Consider the following 22,699-nt stretch of genomic DNA (forward strand, 5'->3'; position numbering starts at 1 on the left):
TTGAATAACTTTCACGCAGTATGGTTTTTATTATAAAGTGGAAAAAGTATTTAAGACAAATTGGGGTTTTCTGAACAATGGTTTTTCTTGACTTCTTCAGCTGTTTCCAGTTGCCCGGATAAAGATTTTTAAGAAAAAAATGAAAAAAGAGCAATTTCTAGCCGATGAAAATCCTAGAGTTGAGTATAACTAAAAAATGAGCATAACCATTCAAAAACTTGGGGTCAAAAATGTATAATATTTTTGAAAGTATGTTATGCTGCATTTATGTGATAAAAATAAAAAATAAAAAAAATGTTAATTTGATTAAAAATGCAATTAAACAGTAATAATATGAAATTGTATGAACAGCATTTATTTCAAAATCTTTACAAATCTTTTGTAACATTATAAATATCTTTAATGTCACTTTAATCAATTAAATGCATTCTTGCTGAAAAAGCGTTCATTTCTTTAAAAAGTAAAGTCTAACTGACCCCAAACTTTTGAATGGTAATGTATACCATACATTATTCACTACAAAAATTACTTTTCAGTTACTTTTTATTAATTCACATAAGTGTTCCAGACCTAAAAAAATCACCATTTTAGAATTAGAAAGGTTTTCCATGACTATGGGAGTACTGACAAATGCTTAAAAATGTTTACCCAACTTACCAGACAAGAAGTCATGGGAGAAATGTCTCTTATCCATTTGAGAGCATTGCAACTGCCGGTGCTGATTACCCACAATCCCCTGATAAGAATAAAATATTCTCAAACAATCAAGATCGAAGGATTATGACTACACCAAATGGCAAGATAAAAAATTATGACTAACATCTTACTGTGCTATCAGACCATAATGCGCTGATCGAAACAGACCCCCCCAATGGAGACATAATGGTAGCTCAGATCAGAGGAAAATTACAGTGCTTTAAAGGCTTTTTCATCCTATGAGACGACTAAGCAGGGGGCACTCTGAAGAAAAATAAAGACATTGTTCTGAGAATATGAGAAAGAAGTCTTTGGTACTTCACTCCTGGAATGACCAGACGCTCATTATCCAACACGCCTGCCTTCAAGAGTCTGTGGAGACACATCTCTGCCAAAATATAATGAGTGCCCTTTTCATCTTGCGTGATAGACAATGCCACATCCCAAAAGCACAAATGGTGCAACTCTTTCAGTTATATTAATATAACTATTACATGAAATCCCAAAATGCTCACTTTGGGTGAAAAATGTTGTTGTTCAAGCTCCAAAAATGAGTCAGTAGCAGCCTGACTGTGGTTTGATGAGGGGTGTTGGTGAAACAAGGCCCAAGAGTGTCATTGGGCAGGTAGCAGCTTAATTATCTATGTTCTCCAGCTGCCCAGATCGATACGGAGGGTCAATATTTCTGCCCACAGGATCCTCAAAACAACATGACAGTCACACACTCGTCAACACTGTGGGGTAAAGGAGCAATCAAAAACAAACTGGACTCCGTGTGGTTTGAGTGATCCTAATGCATGATTAAAAATAATTGATTCTTCAAGGTCAACGCTGGGTGTTTGAATGCACCTTATGAGCATTTCAGAGTGGGACGCCAACCGGCTCTAATGATCTGTTGCCCATGTGGCACAAATTGGCTATTATGTGGGTTAGTAAGAAATATTCTAAACCTGAGGTGTAAATAATCTAACATTTTGACCTTTAGTTTACCCAAAAATAAAAATCTGCTAAACATTTACTCACCCTCAGACCATCCAAGATGTAGATGAGTTTGTTTCTTCATTTGGAGTAATTTAGCATTAGATCACTTGCTCACCAATAATAGATCCTCTGCAGTGAATGGGTGCCGTCAGAATGAGAGTACAAACAGAAGATAAAAACATCACAATAATCCACACGACTCCAGTCCATCAATCATTATCTTGTGAAGTGAAAAGCTGAGTGTAAGGACCATATCCATCATGGCGTTTTAATTTTAAACCATTGCTTCTTGCCAAAATAGTCCAAAATCCATAATAATGCTTCCTCCAGTGAAAAAGTCCATCCCCCGTTGTCCTCTCACATCAAAATACACTGGACTCAAAAAAATAATACTCAAAATACAGCAATATTTTGGATAGAGGACTCTTGAAGTTACAAACTTCTTAATGATGAACATGTTTATTACAAACATGAAGGCTTAATTGATGGACTGGAGTGGTGTGGATTATTGTGATGTTTTTATCAGCTGGTTGGACTCTTATTCTGCAAGCACCCATTCACTGCAGAGGATCCATTGGTGAGCAAGAGATGTTATGTTAAATTTCTCAAAATCTGTTCAGATGAAGAAACAAACTCATCTACATCTTGCATGGCCTTAGGATGATTCAATTATTACTTTTATTTACATTTATTTATATTTAGCATCACTATGGATACATACAGCTTAAAAAGTATTTCAGATGGTTTTGTGACCATTACTGCACATCTAACCATTAACCATTGTAACTCCATCTTGATCCTGATGTTTGACGTTGTATGATCAATAGGTGGCGTGGTCTGATGGCCTTGTGTGTATGCAGCCTCTACCTAATCTGACCTGGTGGGACGGTTCAATCAAACAGATGCATTTACTCACATGAGAAGTCTTGCTGCCGCATTTATTGAAATGCCCTTGTACAGTCAAATCTGAGTCTGATCTATTTACTGGATCTGCCTTATTCTATTCAAGGCTAAAATTACAAAGAATATGTCATATTTGATCATCACATGAGACATGAGGGATGAGCTGCTTATGACATATCCAAGTATATAATAGAGTTCTAAGTCTGTGGAGGTCAAACTGGAATAAACTGAAGACAAGAGCGTGAACACACTGACATCTGTAGTACTAGAGTAAATTTTCCCTCTTCTCTCAAAAATACTGGTAGACTCCTAATAATAATCTCAAATATGGTTATCATATACCTAAATGTTGAATAGTAAAAAATGTCATAAAAAAACAAATACTAATAAAATATAATAATAATAATAATAATAAAAATATAAAATATAAAAAAAAGACACATATTCCAGCTTATATTGAAAGGTGATCATTTTAAGCTTAAAATTAAATCAGGTATTAAAACATTTTGAAGAACAATTCTGAAACATGAAATAGAAAAAGTATATGTTACTAATTCAGAAACAACAAAAAATAAAATAATTAAAAAAATTATTTTGGTAGCACATAAAAATAAGGTCCTATTTATTTAACATTAGTTAACTACATTAATTAACATGAACTAACAATGCGAAGTTATTCTAAAACAGTTATTAGTCTTGGTAAATGTAAATTTCAACATGTACATTATTAAAATCAAAAATTGTAATGATCTAGTATTTATTGGACCTGATTAATAATACTGTAACAAATGAATTGCTCTGTCATGGTGCTGTGAGTAATGAACTCGCACAAAGATGAAAGTAAAAGTCTTTAAAATATCCACACAAGGTAATCCACAACAGGAAGGCTTAATGCACACATACACATTGACGAGACTGGACAAAGAAACACAGAACTGACTACAACGTATATGGGAGAGTAAATGAGAATAATTGACAAGACACACCTGCACCTAATGACACAATTAGACATAGACGGAAAACTAGGTCACACTGAGCACATGGGGAAAGAAAACAGAACGTCCATGGGTGTGACAGTTCGCCCCCCTCCCGGAAGGCGCGACCTCGTGCTGCAGGAACAAAGGGTGGGACAGAGGGGGACTTAGGAGGAGGACAAAGGAATGGACAGTACTGGAGGAGGTTCGGACGGAGGACGGACACCCGGGAGGAGGATGACAAACAGAGTCCAGGGAAGATCAGACGGAGGGAGTAGCCATGGAGGAAACAGGAGGGACCAGGGTGGCTTTAACAGAGGGAGGAGCCAGGGTGACGACAGAAGGGAACTGGAGCAGGAGGAGGAGCCAGGTGGGACCCAGACAGCTATGACGGCGGCCCACGGTGGAGCCGATGGAGGGAGGAGCCATGGTGGAGGAAGGGCTGACAGCCCCAGGGGGCCAACCGACAGCGGCGGAGCAGGTGGTGTTGGAGCCCGAGGCGGTGAGAGCCGATGAGCCAGGGCGACGGGGAGGATCTGGAGGGCCAAAGCGGAAAAGATGGCTCCAGCAACCAAGGCGGAGATGGGGATCCGAAAGGCCGCCGTGGAGCCGGAGCGACAGAGGACCAAGGTGGGCCCGGAGGGAAGGAGGAGCCTGACAGAGCCAGAGGGACGGAGGGATAAGGTGTAGCCGGAGGAGTGGAGTTCGGAGGTGGTGGATGGTCGACGATTGACCAAGGCGGAGCCGGAGGGACGATGGAGCCCGGTGGAGCTGGTGGACTGACAGGCCACGGTGGGGACAAGGGAGCTAGGAGCCATGGTGGAGCCGCTGGTTCGACGGGCCGAGGCGGAGTCAGGGACTCGGAGGCTGGAGGCGGAGACGAGGGATCCCCCAGCCACGGCGCTGATGGAGACTGGCAGACCCGCAGTGATCCCACTGCACAGATGGTGGGCTGAGGGTGAGCTGAGGGGCTGCCAGGATGCAGCGGTGGCAGAGCTGATGCAGGGATGACAGGAGGAGGCAGGATGGGTGGGAGACAGGTAGAGGGTTCAGGGATGTGTGTGTCGCCCATACACACCACATCGTGACTCCCAACACTGGGAGCGCTGCATACAGGGGAACGACCTCCATGGTCGTTTCAAGACAGGCAGATAGCTCAGGGCAGACAGATAGTTCAGGGCAGGCAGACAGTTCAGTGTAGACAGATAGTTCAGGGTAGAAAGATAATCCATTCACGGCCTCCATGGCCGTATCAGGACAGGAAGATGACGGAATACTGGGTATTTCAGAGAAAAAGTCCATGAGATCTCCCGAGTCCTGCCTCCGCTCACCCTCAGTGGTGGTACAGTGGGCAGGGCTTCTCTCTGTGCTCTCACGCTCCACTGTCTCATCCACCGTGGCTTGTGCTGTCGGCTCTCACACCTGGTCAGACATTTCGGGCTCAGGCTCTGGGGCAATCTTCCGCTCTGTCGCTCCTGATGGCGATGGCTCAATGACCACGGCAGGCTCTGGCTCTCCATCTGCGGAAGGCTCGGGCAGCTCCGCGCAGCACAGTGATGCTTGGCTGGGCTCTGGGTCGGGCTTTGTTCTGGATTGGGACTGGATGCTCTCCACCGGATAATAGCTTCCCTCCAGCTCAGTGCCGTGGTGTCTGGGAGGTCAACTGGGTGATGGAAATTTGCCCTGATCCAGAAAAGAGACTTTAATGTCTTATTGTCATAGGGGCTGGTGACGGCAAGATGACAAAACTTGAGGGTGAATGAAAACAAATCCTGTGAATCTAGAGGCGTACTCCATTAAACAAAAACAGGGAAAAAAATAAAAATAAACGGGGTAGATCACAGCGCTTTACTTTCTTGGTCCGGTCTTCTGTCCCGGTGCTGTGAGTAATGAACTCGCACGAAAATGAAGCTGAAAGTAAAAGTCTTTAATATATCCACACAAGGTAATCCACAACAGGAAGGCTTAATGCACACATTCACGTTGATGAGACAAAGAAACAAAGAACTGGCTACAACTTATATGGGAGAGTAAATGAGAATAATCGACAAGACACACCTGCACCTAATGACACAATCAGACATAGAAGGAAAACTAGGTCACACTGAGCAGTGAGCACATGGGGAAAGAAAACACAACAGAACGTCCATGGGTGTGACATGCACATTATTAGTTAATTTTATTTATTGCATTAATGGGCCTCGTTTAAATCCTTGCTGTAATTTTTAATTTGAACTCACAATATTTTCCACGTTTTCCAGCACACAGTTGACCATGCTGTGTTCCTCAGAGTGCAAGCTCTCATTCTCCATCTCAGCCAGGCCGAGGTCCAGTTGGTTCATGGCATGTTGGAGATCCTGAAGTTTTCCCAGAGCCCAGTCAACCTCGTGCTGCCAGCTGGCGGCCTGAGCACTGAACCGCTCCCAGTGCTGCTGGACCTCAATGGCCTGCTCCTGAACCGCTTGAGCCAGCTGACGAATCTTCTCCTCCTGGACTGTCTCTGCTGAAAGTTAAAGACAGCATCAGTCAAATGACCTCAAATGAGATGTTCCACGTCATGTCATTTTAGAGTGATTATTTAATCCAAGTAGCATCTTTTTTGTGATCTGTGGGTTTCTGGATACTATGGTGACATCTATAGTCCACGATGTCCATGACGTCCTTTACATTGTTACAGTAGATTAACTGTAAGCTATGATTTAAGCTATGATTAGCACCTTTAAGCTATGATTAGCAGTGTAGCTGTTTCAATGTCACACAAACTTAGGCTTCCTCTGTCTTATATGTAGCTTTGGAAAGTTCAATTCTTTAAATTTACATTTAGTCATTTAGCAGACGCTTTTATCCAAAGCAACTTACAAATGAGGACAACGGAAGCAATCAAAATCAACAAAAGAGCAATGATATGCAAGTGTTATAACAAGTCTCAGTTAGCTTAATGCAGTACACGTAGCAGTTTTTGTTTTTTAAAATAATTTTTAAGAAAATAAGCAGTTAGTAAATTAATAGATTGCAAGTCTAAAGGGGACAAGTTTTTTTTTTTTTTTAAGAATAGAATTAGAATAGAGAGTGGGTGAAATAAAGATGGAAGAGATGTGTTTTTAAATTCTTTCTATTAAATCGGTTTGTTTGGACGGTTCTTGTAAACGTACAGATTCCAAAAAGTGGCATTTCTATTCTATTTTGATGATTTAGTTTTTGTATGACTTTTTGTATAAATTAGGGACAACATTAGTTAGTTATATTTAAAGTCAATTTTTTCATGTTTACATGCATAATTGTAATTGTTTCTTCTTCTTCTTTTTTTTTTTTTATAAAACTGTGGTTCTGATTAAATTATACATTTTAGAATGGGATAGTTAGATAAATTATTTAACTTAGTAGCTTCAATGTACAAATACTCTTTGTCAGCAGGCTACTTTAAAAAATGTTTATCTGCTCATATTTATTTGTTCATGTCAGATACATGTAAACTGGGTTTTACAGGACTGAATATTTTAGTAGTTAAGAGTCCTAGTCCCAAACATATTACTGTGGACCAGCACTTACCGTGTCTCTTTACTCTGGAATCTAATCTTTCCTTTGCGATCAGCTGCTATAAATCCAGCTCAGATTTACATTCGTCCCCTTCAGCACTCTCTCACTTTCCACTTTGTGTCCTATAAGGTTTATTGTGTCCACTGAGCCATTACAGAGACACATAAATCAAGCAGCAGCGACGCTATAGCCTAAAACTATGACCTCCAGAAATGAAAGGTGCAATAAAAAATTTGTGTTTGAATCCAGGAGACAACCATTTACATCAGAAAGACAATACACATAAAATTTGACACTTGGTGGCATTTTTAACAGAAACAGACAAAACCAGACTGATGGGTGAAATCTGTCACTGCAACAAAGTGTGTTTAACAGAGAAATGTGTGAGTTTAATGTATGCTACCATTCAAAGGTTTGAGGTCAGTAAGATTTTTAAAAAGAAATTGATACTTTTATTCAGCAAAATACATAAATTGATCAATGGTAACAATATAAAGACAAGTAAAAATCTTGGGGGGGGGGGATTTTATATATATATATATATATATATATATATATGTGTGTGTGTGTGTGTGTGTGTGTGTGAAGAGTTTATTTGCAAAAACAGATAACTAAATTTTCATAAATCATGTTTTTATTATGTTATCATGTTTTTATTGTGTTTTGTGTTAATTAACTGTTTTTTTGGTTTTGTTTTTTTGTTTTTTAACCTAGTCAAAATAACCCAACTGCAGTTTGATTGAGATTAATTGGAATGCACAATGAAAAAACATGATTTCTGAGAACTGTTAAAAACAGAGTTATCTGTTTTTGCAAATTAACTCTAAGTAATAATGCTGATAATTCAGCTTTGCATCACAGGATTAAATTACATTTTAATATATACTGAAATAGAAAATTGTAATAAATTGTAATTTCAGGTTTCATATTGTAATAACATTTCACAATATTACTGTTTTTAATGTTTTTGAACAACTAAATGTAACCTTGGTCAGTAAGTAAGAGACTTCTTTCATAAACATAAAAAAGATCATACATGTTTCAAACTTTTGAACGGTATGTGATTGAACGACTGCTGAAAATGTAGCTTTTATGTTTAATTATTAAAAATTTAAAATTACTGACCCCTAAACTTTTGAACACGTAATGTAGATATGTATAAACTGTTGTGCATTAGGCCTACATGTTGTATAAAATACATGCCCAGCCTATATAAAAGAAAAATCTCAAATAAGATCTCTTTAATATGTGAATTAACTCTCCTACACAGTAAAAGGAGTAAATTAATTTTTGTTAAAGTCTCCTGCTTCTCAGATGTTTCTCTTGAGAAAAAGACCCCTATAAATCTCACATCTGCCCCCTCCAGAGTTTCAGAAGGAATCTTAACAATGTCTCAAACTGTGCTGAGCTTTGCCAAGACATCAAAGCCTGCAATCTAAAGATTTCAGTATGAGCCCAGGCATTTCTTATCGAATTCTCCCAAGACCAAATGATCAGAGCTTTGTTATCTACAACATAGGCTGATTCTTTTATGAAACATAACTGAGAATTCCTGTGCCATGAAAGAGAAACCTCCAAAAAATAAAATGTTCCTCTGGGAGGACATAAAACTGACAAAAGCAGTCTCTCACCTGCAGCCGTCTCTATATTGCTCTGGACTTCCATTGCTGTTGGCTGAACAGCCAGAGACAGACTCATCTGATTCACATCCTGCCTCCGTCCAATCAACTCGCTGTGCAGGGCCTGTGTCGAACAACACATTAAAGATGCAGAGGTGTGACATTTAAACTAAATCACACAGATAAAGCTAGACATTCATTACAGCTCATTCCAGACAATTTAGAGGTGGTGAAATTGGAGATATAATTACTCGAAAAGCAATCAGAAAGCAATGTATAAACCCAAACATTAGCTGAGCGGAAAGTGACAAACTGAGGAACAAAATCGTTGAACCAGAGGGAAGATGTTTTGTGGTCAATATCAGAAGGAAAACTTTTGATTAATTTTTTTTTACTGACAAAGCAAGATATTATCACCAACAAATCAGATTCAATAATGAGCCGCTGACTCTAGCAATGCTAAAAATTTAATATGTGGAATAAATAAGGTACTTTACTATAAAATACCGTTTAATTCAATCACGATTGCATATATAAAAATACTTTATAATATTGTTTACTGCTATTATTATGTGAGGTCTGCTTGACAAGACAGACTTATTGCAACTGATGTAAATAATGCAATGTTTTAATGCAGTAAATGCAATAAATTACAATGATAAACAGTGCTGTGCATCTAAAGGACATCAATAATTCAGCAGAGCAATGACAAACAAAACAATATCACAGCTTCTGTTTGAGGAACAGTAATCAAGGGTTTTAATTATTTTGTACTGTATCTTGTTATTAAAGTAGAAACATCTATATTATCAAGGGACAGCAAGATGCCTATTTAAAAAACAAAACTTTACATTCTTTAAAATTCAAGACAGAACGACTAAGTAATAAGATTTTGGAGCCACAAGTAAATGTCCCTCCCTCTTCCACACACAGCATGACTGACCGTACAGTAGCCTTGTTTCTGCAGTAAAGTATGTACGTCTTCTCCCACTGGCCTCTGCCTTGTCAGCTCCTCATCCTTCAGCTTTACCCAGAACCAAAGCTCTTCAAGGATAGCTATGAGTCCTGTCCATTTCTCCGCACCTGCCTCCAAACACTCTCTGAAAGAACATGACAGTTTGAAGGAACGTTCAGGACACTGGAGGTATCCGTTTGTTTATATTGCTGGATATATTGCACAAACCTTCTCGAGGCTATATGAATGTGGTCCACATCTCCGAACTTATCAAGCTCGTATGCCTTAGTATTCTGGATCTGACACCCCAGAGCCCTTTTAGAAAGATCAGTCTGGGTATCAACATCTGTCTGAATGTCCTGAGGAGAAATATCAGCATGCAGAAGCTGAAATTGCACCAATTCAAACAAATCTCAATAGACTCTGATTAAGTGATCGTCCCTTTGGTCTGTGTGGCCTATAAATAGGACTAAAATGAAGAGAAAACAGCACAGCTGTTTAAAGGAATAGTTCACCCAAAAATTGAAATTGGCTGAAAATGTACTCACTCTCAGGCCATCCAGGATGTGCACGAGTTTGTTCCTTCATCAGATTTGGAGTAATTTAGCATTCAATCACTCGCTCTCCAATAAACCCTCTGCAGTGAATGGGTGCCGTCAGAATGAGAGTTCAAACAGTTGATAAAAACATCGCAGCAATCCACAAGAAATCCACATGTATCCGATGAATAAACAAAGTCATCTGTCTTATAGATATTTTCAGCAAATTTTCATTTTGGGTGACCTATTCCTTTAATGAGACTAAAGCAGGGTCACAAAAGCTGGAAAATACACATGACTAGCAATCCAAATAAATCAATCAAGTTCCAAACCTAAAGTATTACCATAAAGCATTACCTCAGATTGCACACACCTCACCTGCCTTCAACAGTCTGCTGTAATTCCTACCTATAAAACTTTCATTTATGATGACAGTCTCCTTAAAGCCTCCACAGACATAATGACTGGTTGGTTTATATCAGAAAAATATAGCTCTCTCGTTTAGGGCCGCAGTGATGATATACAGCCAAAGAAAGACATCAAACAGAGATATAACAGAGATTCTTTGCTTATTATTATGCTGGAACCCATTAATATCATTATCTATTCTGCTAATAAGTGGAGCTGGAAAAGATAAAGGAAAATGACATTTGACATCATTATTACTGCTATAACGATGCTAAAAACAGATTTATCAGATTTATTATCTTGTGTGCTCATTGCATGCGTTAATGAGGTGGTAGTACAAATTTACACAAGTAAAATAATTAATCAGAAAAAAATACACTGCGATTTCCAGTGCCAACATTTTCATATTAGCATTCAACAAGTTATTTATAAACAGGCCTACAATGACACAGCAAATGACGGATTTGAGCAATCTGATATGAACCTCGCTTGGATCAAAATGTTTGCGCTTGGATCAAAATGTAAAAGACTCTTCCTGGTGTAAAAATAGTTAATCACATAATTGTTGGTTAATATTTGAAAGCTGATAATGTATTCAATCCAATTTTTTATTAGAACTCAACGCAGATAAAAGCACTATGGTAAAAAAAACAAAACAAAAAAAAAACACGAAGACAGCGTGATCCGTGTGACACGAACAAATGACTAGTATGAGCCGAATGAATCATTCAAAAAGACTCTGAACTCAGTTAGGGTTTAACTGGTTCACTTCAACAGCTGAACTGTCAGTGCATCATTAATGCTCTTACTTGATTTTCAACCAAGAGCGCATATGCTTGAAAACATCAAAATTTATAACATAATATCTAGAGCTTTTATATTGTTAGTGAGATTCACAGACCATTCCCAGCAGTTCAAGATCATCACGTTCACAATTTATTTATTTATTTTTTGGAATGTGTTCATCCTTATTCCAAATGGAGACCACACTATAAGGCTCAATTAAAATGTTTGTAAAAGTGTTCAAAGTGCTTTTTAGAGATGTGCCTAATAAATATGATACATCCCTAACATAGTCTTTCAAAAGAGTTGTGAAACTTGGCATCTATGAGATGAGCAATAAAAGCTGCTTTTAGAAATCAGAGATTGGCACACTTGTGGTGAGGAAGACATTAAGAAGACGTTTATAAATGTCAATGCATTAATGTTCTTGCCATCTCATCGATATCGTGGCAACTGCAGTTTGTGCATAATGCAACTCTCTATGCGAACAGTAGTCTTCTTGAAATCATAACTCATAACTGAAATCGTGACTCAGAGGAGCTAACACATATGAGACCAGGATGACCGAGTGGTTAAGGTGTTGGACTTAAGATCCAATGGACAAATGTCCACGTGGGTTCAAACCCCACTCCTGGTAAATTTGCACAAATTTTCAATGAAACAAAGTAATGCTCAGTTGTTGAGACAGTGCCAAGCCTGTATGTATTGTCATTGATGCACCAATTTCTGTGTAATTGATAAGATTTCAGATAGTAAAACTATCTTCATAAGTTTCCTGCTGAAATATGAAATGCATAAGATAAAGTATGCAAAATTTTGTTCTTTTAATGTTTGAATTTCAGTGCATTGCCTGCTCTTTTTCTTAGATTTATCTTTAACACAAGTAGCAGCTTTATGAAGTATAAATGTAATATTCTTAAATAGGAACAAGCCTACATTTCTATATCTCTAAAAAGACTCCTGAAACTTGGCTTAGAACATATTTCAGATAAGCAGTGAAAGTGTGTTTGCTTTTAGTCTGGAAAATCAGAGACTGGCATTGTTTAAAGACTTTAAGAAGTTCATAAATATCAGTGCGCCAATATTCTTCACCAGACTGCAATATGTGACCAGGATGGCCGAGTGGTGAAGGCGTTGGACTTAAGATCCAATGGACAAATGTCCTCGTGGGTTCGAACCCCACTCCTGGTAGAGATCTGAAGTTTTAAAGAGATTATGTGAAAGTTTGAGATGCAAATTTCTGCATAATTCATGAAATACCTGTTAGAGAATAAATAACTGGCTTTCTGGACAAGCATCCTAAAAAGGTCAGTAATTGATAAAAGTTACTGCTGCTTTGTTTCACTATAGACCCCAGTTTAGCCACAGATTAATCATGCATCCCATTGCAATATCATTGAATGTTAAAACTTGGTTAATGCACTTTTCATTTCACCCTCTAAAACTGAGAATCTATGAGCCCAAATACACACACAATCATAAACAGATCTGAATAAAATGCACCTTCATAGTATAAACAAAGCAATTTAATACAAGCGCTTTTTTACCTTGCACAGTTTTTGATAACGTGGTGACGTGACGGACATTCTTTGGATGTGTTGTAGAAAAAGCATCACTTTCTGCAGTGAAGATCTCACCATAGCCATTATCTTCAGACTGCTGGGCTGGTTTAAGATTCTCATCCTAAAGGAATGGCACTCCTGATGTTTGAACAGTTAGGACATCATATAGGCTTTGAAAGTGAATCCAAATACTCCTACAGCACGTCCAACAACTTAAGAGGTTATTTGCAAGTGTGAAGTAGAGAAAACGCCTCTCCAAAGCAGTAAACAAAGCCAGCACAAAGATCCGATTTAAGAGATGTCCTGTCTTCAGGCTTGTACTTTAATCTTCAAAGGGATACTGAACAATGAATAGAGGACCATGAAAATTGAAAGTTGGACTATGGTGCAAAAGCTTGTTTCCTTGTCAGCAAAAACTCCCTGTCTGCATGAGATGATGCTGAGCGAGAGAACGAGAGTCTGAGTGAGTGGCAGAGAGAAAGAGAGAGAGAGAGAGAGATTTGGAGAGAACACAGCATGCACACAAGAAGACTGTATTATACAGTGAGGACCTGTATTATACAGTTGTATACAATCAAAATGCAATATTTTTCATTACAAAATGTATTAAATACAAAAGTTGTGTGATTTCAGAATATCTTAGTATTTGGTTTGTCATATATTGCTTGATCTACTGACAGCAGTACTATAGCTGACAAGAATAAAACTTGACGAATCCAATATGATTTGAGATGTTCTGAAGAACAGTTTACTGCCTGTATAAACAATCACATGATCAATGTAAAAAAATATCTTGGATTCTTTGGCTTTGAAATACAAGCAGGCTTAATATATGGAGAATATACAAGGAACACATGAATTAAGAAAACTATTTGAACTTTAAAGCACTTTTATTGTGAGATAATGGAGCACATACACAAGGAGGAATAACAACTCAATTTTATTCAGAGGCCCAATATGCAATTTGATACTGCTGGTGATATTTATATGGCCACAAGGTAAAATTAAATTCTGATAGCTTGTAATGTAAATCAATGAGTTCTTTAACAGTATAGCAGTCAATGTACATAAAATGCATATAAATATCAGTTGTAATATCGGTCGGCAAAACATAATGCAGTGCAATACAATGATCACTGAGCTGAACAAATAAACATTCCTCAAAAGCCTGATAAATGATATTTGATACTCATATTTTAACAATTTTCAAAACTACCAATCAGATCACACAAGGCACAATGTTTTAATGATATTAGAGGCCTTTTGAAATTTGTGATACAGTACAGATTTAGGATTCTCGTGTGATTAAACTCTTCCCGTGGAATCTCCTCATCTTTAAATCTAATACATTAATGGTAGTTTGGTATGAAGAATTAGCTCTTAAGTACCTGATAAATCAGCAACACATTAAGCTGATTAATAAATTGATAGGAACTTAAAGGGTTTAACACTATATAACTGTTCTGCAGGAGAACTGAGTCATATTTCTGCTCAATATGTTATCACCAGTGTATTCACTATTTTATTTCATTTGCAGTGTAATTGTTCTGTTATATAAATGTTTCTTTCCACTAGAACACCCCCAAACAAGAATGAAAAACATGTGACTCCAAATACTGCCATCACAAAACATCTAAAAAACAAAAATAGGATTAGTGTAAAAAAGGTCCCTGTTGAAAAAAACCGTTGAAGCATGGCTGCTGGTTTGAGCTGGTTTAAGCTGGTTCTTAGCTGGTCATGTGCTGGTCCTGAACAGCTAGCTCCTCCTCAGGACCAGCTTAAACTGGCTCATGGCCAGCGCATGACCAGCTCAAACCAGCTCATGATCAGCTAAGAACCAGCTTAAACCAGCTCAGACCAGCAGCCATGCTTCAAAACATACCTAACCATATGCTGGTTTTTCCAATAGGGGTGTAGAGTGGATGGATGAAGATCCATTCTGCGACCAGGATGGCCGAGTGGTTAAGGCGTTGGACTTAAGATCCAATGGACAAATGTCCTTGTGGGTTCGAACCCCACTTCTGGTAGATGTGCAAGTATTTTGAATTCATGATGTTTACAGGTAGGCTACAAACACATCATGCAGGTTTCAGAGCCTGTACCATGAAGCTGGATTAGCTGGCTAGCTAGGTAAATTTCAGTTTAGTTCGCACCAATCCTGGGTTTTAGGTAACATGAAAGTGGCTTGGCTTTTAGCAGTGTTCATCGCCATAGTAACTTACCCTCCACAGCTAACCTGCTCCAGGGCAGGTTATGTTCTAGTTTAGAGATGGCAAACTGAAATTTGACACATCTATGATGCAATAAAGCCACTCCCCCAGATTCTCTTGCTCCAAATTAAAGGACACTACATAGTAAAACATTTTAATCTATAGCAGTGAATTGCAACAAGCAAATCACAGTTAAAATGCATGTGATTGGATGTTCATTACTGATGTCATGCTTTCAAGTGCATGTGCTTCATTAACTCAGGATCAAATCCTGAGTTGACAGAGAAAGTTGATGGTCAGCATCATGGCAGCAACAAAGCCAGATTGGATTGGTTTGGTTTTGTCAACTGAAAACTAATCCTGTAACCCTGAGTTTGTCCAACCACTATCATGGTACAGGCTCCAGGAAGCAATCCTGAAACAAACCAGCAACCAGACAAACTAAAATAACAGCATTATAATAACAATTTAAGTAATATCCCAAATTAATTGCTCCCTGCTTTTTGCTATGATTTTGCTAAATATTTACAAATATCAGTATAACACTCCAAAAGTGTTTTATTATGAAAAGCAATTAGAGCATGTTTGTTTACACACCAACGGTTAGGTAATTACCATATCTTATACCAAATAGCATTTATTCAGTTGCTTATAACGTGTAGTCCAGTTATTTGACCTTCATGTAACACACGTGTATTTTTTTCTCAAAACGCACGTGTTTTGAGACCCCAAAAAATACAATGCTGACATCTAGTGGTGTACCATGGCAACACATTTATGTTCCACTGTTATGAATCACTCAAACCTGATGGGAAAATGTGACTTTAAATAGAGGGCTCTAAAACAGTGTAAATAATATTTCAATTTTATCTTTTTCCCATTGCATTTGTAACTTGCTCATAATATACAAGACCGTATAAATACATTCATAAATGCTGGTGTTATTGGCCTCTCTTACATAGATGCAGTGCCAACTGCAGTTACAAAGTGAATTGCAATATCTGTAGGCCTCATCACATCACATGCAAAATCCATAGAAGACTGAAGTCTTTTCTTATAACGGACTTTAGACTGATGGCCACATTACAGTCTAAATGGAGAAAAAATAAAGAAAATTCATAATTTTTTTTTCCAAAAATGAAAATGTATTGAACTGAACAATACATTTTCTGCATATTTCTTTCTTTTTGCTGCATACTGTACCTTATTTGCTTTTATATATATATATATACACTTTTTAACTTTAACTTAACTTTTAACTTAAATTAACTTTTTGTTTGTTTGTTTGTTTGTTTTTTACAGAACTACTAAAATGCTACAAAACTGAATTTCTGTGAATCCAAACACACATCTCCAGAGCTGAAAAAAAAACAAACAAAAAAAAAACTCAACAACAGGTCATTAAGATACTTACCAAAACCAGGATGGCAGAGTGGTTAAGGTGTTTCCAATGGACTGTTGTTTCTAACTGTTCTTGTGGGTTCGAACCCCACTCCTGGTAGAACATTTAAGCATAATGTGGATTTCATGCAGAATATACTGTTAACATTGAGAAAAAAATTTAGCTAAGTAAACAGCAGAGAAACAAGTGACTAAATAGCCTAGTAAATCAATAACACACTTAGTTAATAAATTGACAGCTTCTTAAACAGCCAAAGCCCAGTTGACATTTCTGCTAGAAATTTGTCAACCAAAAGCAAATGCATATAACTAATTTTTGCATGCATCATTACATTTTAATTTTAAGTTTCTTGTAGTGTTTAAATTTCCTAATGGTGCTCTAAATTCTTTTTCAGAAATACCAAAAAGCCTCAAGACAAGAATGTAAAACTTTTGACCCCAAATACACCACTACAAACAAATCTGAAAGACACACATCATAACTACCTAGTTTGAAGAAGGGTATTTTAATTAAAGAAGAAAGTTGCTCTTTGGGTAGATGTGGTTATTAAAAACAAAGAACCAGCAAAATCTAATTCCACAATTTGAGGTCAGTTTGTATAATTCCTCAATTTGAGGCCAAACAAGTCCCATAGTGACCAGGATGGCTGAGTGGTGAAGGCATTGGATTTAAGATCCAATGGACAAACATCCTCGTGGGTTCGAACCGCATTACTGGTGGATCTTCCTAACATTTAAACTGTATTCAATATATGCCATCTTCCACTTCACAAGAAAATTAAGTAATAATAACAAGTCTAATAAAGCAAGGTTATGCTTAGTTAAATGCATCAACAGGTTTGGGGATTTAGCCCCATGTGGGCAAGCCACACAGTGACCAGGTTGGCCAAATGGTTAAGAAGCTGGACTTAAGATCCAATAGTCCTTGTGGGTTCAAACCCCACTCCTGGTAAACTTATGAGTTTTAAACGCAATATCTTCTTGACTTGAACCCTTTGCATGTGAATGTGGTTCTCAAAGAAACAGAAGATAGATTTCTCTCATTGGTTCTGATGAAAATGTAAAGAAAGAGTTCTCAGTATTTGTTCAAATGTGTAAGACTGCAGGATTTTGTTTTCAAACCACCAAACAATTTTACACAATGTCTTTTGCAAGCCATATTGCAGAAGTAACTTTCAAACTTGGGAAACCTACACTGATGCAATACTAAGTATTGCATAAATTTCCTACATGGAACAGTAGGAAACACAGTATGGTGATCGAACAAACGTAAATGCATTAAAAGATAAAAATATTTATTAAATTAATGCAACAAACCATACATACACAAACGTACCTTAAAATAAAGCAGAAGATTCATCAGTAAAACATGTTTCTGTATAATATTTGCTCATGCACTGTACATGGGCGTAAAACGCTTTTTACTTGTGGTTTCCCCTTTTAATATCTTGTACACATCAAGTGAATGTCCTGTGAAGTTTACAGTATCACTTTAGCTCATTTGCATTGCAGCTCCTGTGGTTTACAAGAGAAAACAAAGTTTTTCACAATGACAACCATCAAGCGCAGGCACTGGGCATCGGTTGGTCTCTTCAGAGCGAATCACATGACATGGTTAACACTAGCTTGCAAGACTAGCCATATGCTATGGCTTATGCGAAATGGTAAGGCGGTAACACCGAGATCATTTATTGCAACATGGAAAACAGCAGCAGAAGAGCTGTCGACAAGGGTTTTTCTTCTTGTATTTGACAGCCTTCTTTATCTGAGTAGTGGCTTTGGCCACAAAGTCTTGGGTGGCGTACACATTGGCCTCAATGTTGTCCACCATGAGCCCTTGTTCCTCCACCAACAAGGCCAGCTGGAAAAATAGATCATGGATGTCTCTGATACGACTCTCCAACTCCAAAAGCTCCTTATGGCGATTCTCAATCTCAGTGAGCGCTGAGCGAGCGGTTCGCCCGTCTGTGAGCAAGTCGTCGGAGAAGACATTCCACTTGCCCGTCTCGATCATTTCTTCGATTTGATCTCCAGTCACTTCTTTACCCATGATCTCCGCTTGCCTTTGGATGCGAGTCTTGCAGTTGTCCCTCTGTGCCATTTCAGCGCTGTTGTACTCATTCATGGCCTCGTGAAAAGAACCCGTTACAGAGATGAACTGGCCGCGTATCATGCGCACCAAAGCTGAATGGGCTCCGTGTCTCTCCTCCAACTCTTTACAAAGTGCATCCATCTTCTGTATCCGAGCATACAGGTTCTCCCCTTTGGTTTTGATGTTGCGTGCGATCGTGTTGGAGTCGCGTTTGATGCTGCTAAAGCGTCTGACGGAGGTGAGAAAGCGTGTGTTCTGCTTGCCCAGCCTCTTCACCTCCATCCGGAGTTGGGCGATTTCTTTCTGGATGGATTGGGCTTCTCTGAAAGCATCCTCCATGATGTCCTCCCCCTCAAACACCACCGCATGCTGTTCAAATTCACCACTGTCCACATCTTCTCCGCTATCTACTTGGTCTTCCTCTTTGTGGTCTTTGGTGGCAACCCCTCCCAGTTCAACCAGCCTGTCTCTCATCTTTCCTAGGAAATAAAGATCAAACCAGATGGAAATTCAGTTTGTTTGACCTACATGACAGGCTTTGAGATCTTTATTGCATCGTATGCAGACACAATTCAATCAATATACAGTTATACACACGTACTGTTCACAACGCAGGCCTGAAAGCCTTTCATTGATGGTTTCAGTACAGAGGCAACCATTCACCATGAAGCTAAACTAAATAGAAGACCAGAAGTATTTGCCATTTAGTTAGTCACCGCAATGGCAACCATAATGCTGCACATTTCCCACCCGATATGGTCACCATACAGAAAATAAAAAAAGGGTGGGGACTTCCCTTTAGTCCTCTGTTGAATACCATGAAGCAATAAAATCAAATACGTGACTTAAGTGCTTAAATCTAAAATCCTTAAGTAAAAGCATTATTGTCTCATTATGAACATACAAACTACAAGTACTAGCAACACAAGTGAACAAAACAATAGTCTTTTATAAGACCATCTTACCCGGATGTAAAGTCAACACTGATATATTACAATCGTGCACATTGTACATATTAAACTTAGTAGTAGTGTAGGGCAGCCACAGAAATAAAAACTGACCGTGTACCATTTTGTTATTGTGAACAATGATAGTTACCAATTAGGTAAAAAAGTAACTGAGCATCTTCATTTTAACTTCCTCAAAAATAAAGCAAGCTAGATCTCACAAAATCAACCACAGTTCAATTTAAGTTCAATAAAACAGAAGAACAATGCTTAAACCGACTGCAATTTCGAGTTCCTTGTTTAATTTAGAGTAAATATTTGATTTGTCGTTCCACTAAACAGCTTCGCGACAAACATTTCTGTAAATTGAATTCAAATAAAAAGTTAAAATGATACATAAACTGTCACGTTACCTTATTTCATGTCCCCTCGTTCAATTCAAAGGCTATAAACGAGAGCTTTTATCGTTTCTTAACGCGCATCACCTCCTCATGTCACATCGTTGCAGGAAATAACGTTGCAGTCAAATGACTGACTGACTGACTTTGACTGGTGGGAGTTTCCGATAAGTCAAAACACGAAGGTTTACTTAAGTTTAAAATAAAGAGTTATCTTATAAACATTTACTATAGCAATAGTACTATACAGTTTTACTGCGGTAAAGTTTTGTATCTGGAAAAATATATTTGCAGTGGTTAAAATTCTCAGTGTTATTTACAAGTACAAATTACTTTGAACAAACATTAATAATGGTTGAATTTATGTATGTAGGCTATTAATAAATGTGTCTGTAATATTTAAGACTTCCATGTATTTTTATGTTCATATATGTATGTTAATGTGGTGCAGTGGTAGATGTAATTTGCTTGACTAGTGTTTTTATCCTTTCTTTTTAGTTCTTTGGCATTTAAAAAAAAAAAAAAAAAAATTAAAAAGGCCACACTTTCCTCCAAATATGATCATAACACGGATGTTTAAAATCCCTTCCCATCATTTTTCTTTCAAATATTTCAGCTTACACCTTGCAGTTTTCGACTTTCAAAAAAGCCAGTGGCTGATTCTTTGGCACAAAATCAATCACTTCTATTTTTACCAAGGCAGTTGAAAAAAATAATCAATTTATAATTGTGGCAGTGCTAGAGACTAACTTGTCAATACTAATAAAAAAATAAAATAAATAAAATAAAATACTGCAGCCTCAGACCAACAATCCTGCAGATAAAATGTTCTTGTCCTTTACCCTTGACTGACAACCTATAGGACTAACAGTTCATTGAATTTCTTCAATGTACTCATTAATTCTGAATATTTTGACAGTTTCTCTGGTAACAAGATACCCAAACCAATTGTCCTCTGAGGTATGTGGGTATAGGCCTGTTGATCTATGGTACTTTAAACGATTGACCTTTTAGAGCGGATCTATAGGCCTGGTTAAATCATAACATAGTCATATTCTGTTTAGATTACAAGGAATTTTAGAAATATTGGCCAAAACACAAACATTTCCAACGTAAATTATTTTTCAGTGAATTGTTAGCAATTTTAAATATCAGTAATGCTAAATGTTTGGTGGAATTAAAAGGTGTTGAGGCTCATAAATGTGACTTAAGGTGTTCTAACGCTATTGGTTGGTTTACATTTGTTATAAAACTACTTCTAGAACAAACTGCAAACCAGATGAGTCACAGTAATCATGTGAGACCAAAGCAGAAGTGAAACAGACAATTTTCTGCACAACACGATAGCCAAACTAAGCAACACAATTCAATGGTGTGTGCATATGCACGATAAAATATTTTACATAAGATGATTTTGTTTATCTCTGTAAACTTATTAAATGTAAAGGGAATTGGTAATTTGGTTCATGCACACACCACATGATGGCAGTAGAGCTTGAATAATGATTCTCAGAAACTTGTGACCAATTCTTCACTGAAGTTTGAAATCTGTGTTAAGTTTTAGCTCTTTGCTCTGCTGACTGTATATTTTATGAACTCTTGTTTGAGCATTGGTGCTTCTTTCTGTTTCCTTTGCTTTTTAAAACCTAGGTTGACAAGAAGAGTCTGGTTTTTCCTCTTTGTAGCATGGTTCCTTCCTTACTCTCAGGGCTCAGGGATTTTTTTTTCTTTCTGCTGAAATTTAGTGCTTGCATCATGGCCTAAAACTGATGGGAAAATCTCAACTGATCTATAACAATCCCGTATACTACCGTCATACAGGCTAATTATACAGTACACTGACTGCATAATTGTATCGTCTCCACGGTATCCACTATAAGCCAAGCCACAAGTATGCTTGTGATCCAGTCAATGGGTTCATTATTTATTTGTTTGTTTGATTATTTAGTAGTTTTATGAAAATGTAATTTAAATGTTGCCAGTATTTTATGCTCTTTTTTTTTTTTTTTCTATTTTACACTGCATTGAAATTACAACATTGTATTGTACGAGTCAAAATTTAAAAGGCCTAACCGTTTCCAAACCCGAACATTTACAAAAACTAATTAGCATTTATTAATAATAGGCTATAAACAATTACAAACGTAAAAAAAGAGAGTTTTTTAAATGGTAACAGGCTAACGATTGGCAAATTTGGCTGCAGGATTTACAATGAAATGTAAAGAAGCATAATCGATTAACCACAAGAGTTTATGGTAGGTCTGCCTTGAATTATTGCTAAATTTTTTATACAGAGAAAACAAATTAGGTTTTTACTTCCGGAACGCTAGTGTTGCATTCAGTGTGCACTGTTATTTTCATTTCGTTATATTTTCATCAGTACTGTATTTAAGTTTTTATCGTTTTCTTACCGTGATTGGTACTTTTCCTTATGGTTGATGTTGATGAATATTTTCGCGAGTAATTACGTCCAAAGTGATATTTGAACTTTGGAGATTATTTGTCCATATTAGGTCCATTAAATTAAGAATTAAGATAGGATACACAGCACACTTATTTACTTTTCACTTGTGCTTACTGTTGTAGGCCTACCACATATCATTTATGTACAGTAATGGTTTTGCTTGTTAATGTCATTGTAATTATTTCAATATCAATTTTGCTGTTGATGTTTGCAACTGATAGCATGCATGC

General features: G+C 37.5%; 2 protein-coding genes, 3 non-coding genes and 1 pseudogene across 20 annotated transcripts in view; 3 read left to right on the forward strand and 3 right to left on the reverse strand.

Annotated features, from left to right (window-relative positions):
- LOC131523484 (utrophin-like) overlaps positions 1 to 13,384 on the reverse strand; it is a 32,190-nt gene extending 18,806 nt beyond the window's left edge. For all 15 annotated transcript variants that reach the window (XR_009266783.1, XR_009266782.1, XR_009266786.1 and 12 more), the window contains exons 1-6: positions 12,943 to 13,384; positions 9,894 to 10,024; positions 9,654 to 9,810; positions 8,723 to 8,834; positions 5,795 to 6,057; positions 658 to 736 (exon numbers count right to left, since the gene is read on the reverse strand). Coding sequence is in view for 8 of the 15 variants with exons in the window: in XM_058749918.1 (XP_058605901.1) it covers positions 658 to 736; positions 5,795 to 6,057; positions 8,723 to 8,834; positions 9,654 to 9,810; positions 9,894 to 10,024; positions 12,943 to 13,077 (877 nt within the window). In the remaining 7 variants the exon portion in view is untranslated. The remainder of the gene's footprint in view (positions 1 to 657; positions 737 to 5,794; positions 6,058 to 8,722; positions 8,835 to 9,653; positions 9,811 to 9,893; positions 10,025 to 12,942) is intronic.
- Positions 1 to 22,699, reverse strand: part of LOC131523534 (NACHT, LRR and PYD domains-containing protein 3-like) — a 454,982-nt pseudogene that overhangs the window by 74,783 nt on the left and 357,500 nt on the right.
- On the forward strand, positions 11,950 to 12,032 carry trnal-uaa (transfer RNA leucine (anticodon UAA)). Its single transcript has one exon. It is a non-coding gene; the product is annotated as a tRNA-Leu (tRNA).
- On the forward strand, positions 12,504 to 12,586 carry trnal-uaa (transfer RNA leucine (anticodon UAA)). The gene has a single exon. It is a non-coding gene; the product is annotated as a tRNA-Leu (tRNA).
- trnal-uaa (transfer RNA leucine (anticodon UAA)) lies at positions 14,902 to 14,984 on the forward strand. Its single transcript has one exon. It is a non-coding gene; the product is annotated as a tRNA-Leu (tRNA).
- On the reverse strand, positions 17,847 to 20,176 carry stx11a (syntaxin 11a). 2 transcript variants are annotated; one of them, XM_058749944.1, is made up of 2 exons: positions 20,021 to 20,176; positions 17,847 to 19,139 (listed from the first exon to the last, which is right to left on the reverse strand). In XM_058749944.1, the coding sequence occupies exon 2, from the start codon at positions 19,132 to 19,134 to the stop codon at positions 18,253 to 18,255; it is 882 nt and encodes a 293-aa protein (XP_058605927.1). In that variant the 5' UTR covers positions 19,135 to 19,139; positions 20,021 to 20,176; the 3' UTR covers positions 17,847 to 18,252. The 2 variants fall into 2 exon arrangements, with proteins under 2 accessions (XP_058605927.1, XP_058605926.1); XM_058749943.1 differs by lacking the exon at positions 20,021 to 20,176 and adding an exon at positions 19,262 to 19,931.

Source organism: Onychostoma macrolepis, chromosome 17 (assembly GCF_012432095.1).
Source record: "Onychostoma macrolepis isolate SWU-2019 chromosome 17, ASM1243209v1, whole genome shotgun sequence".
Classification (NCBI taxonomy): domain Eukaryota; kingdom Metazoa; phylum Chordata; class Actinopteri; order Cypriniformes; family Cyprinidae; genus Onychostoma; species Onychostoma macrolepis.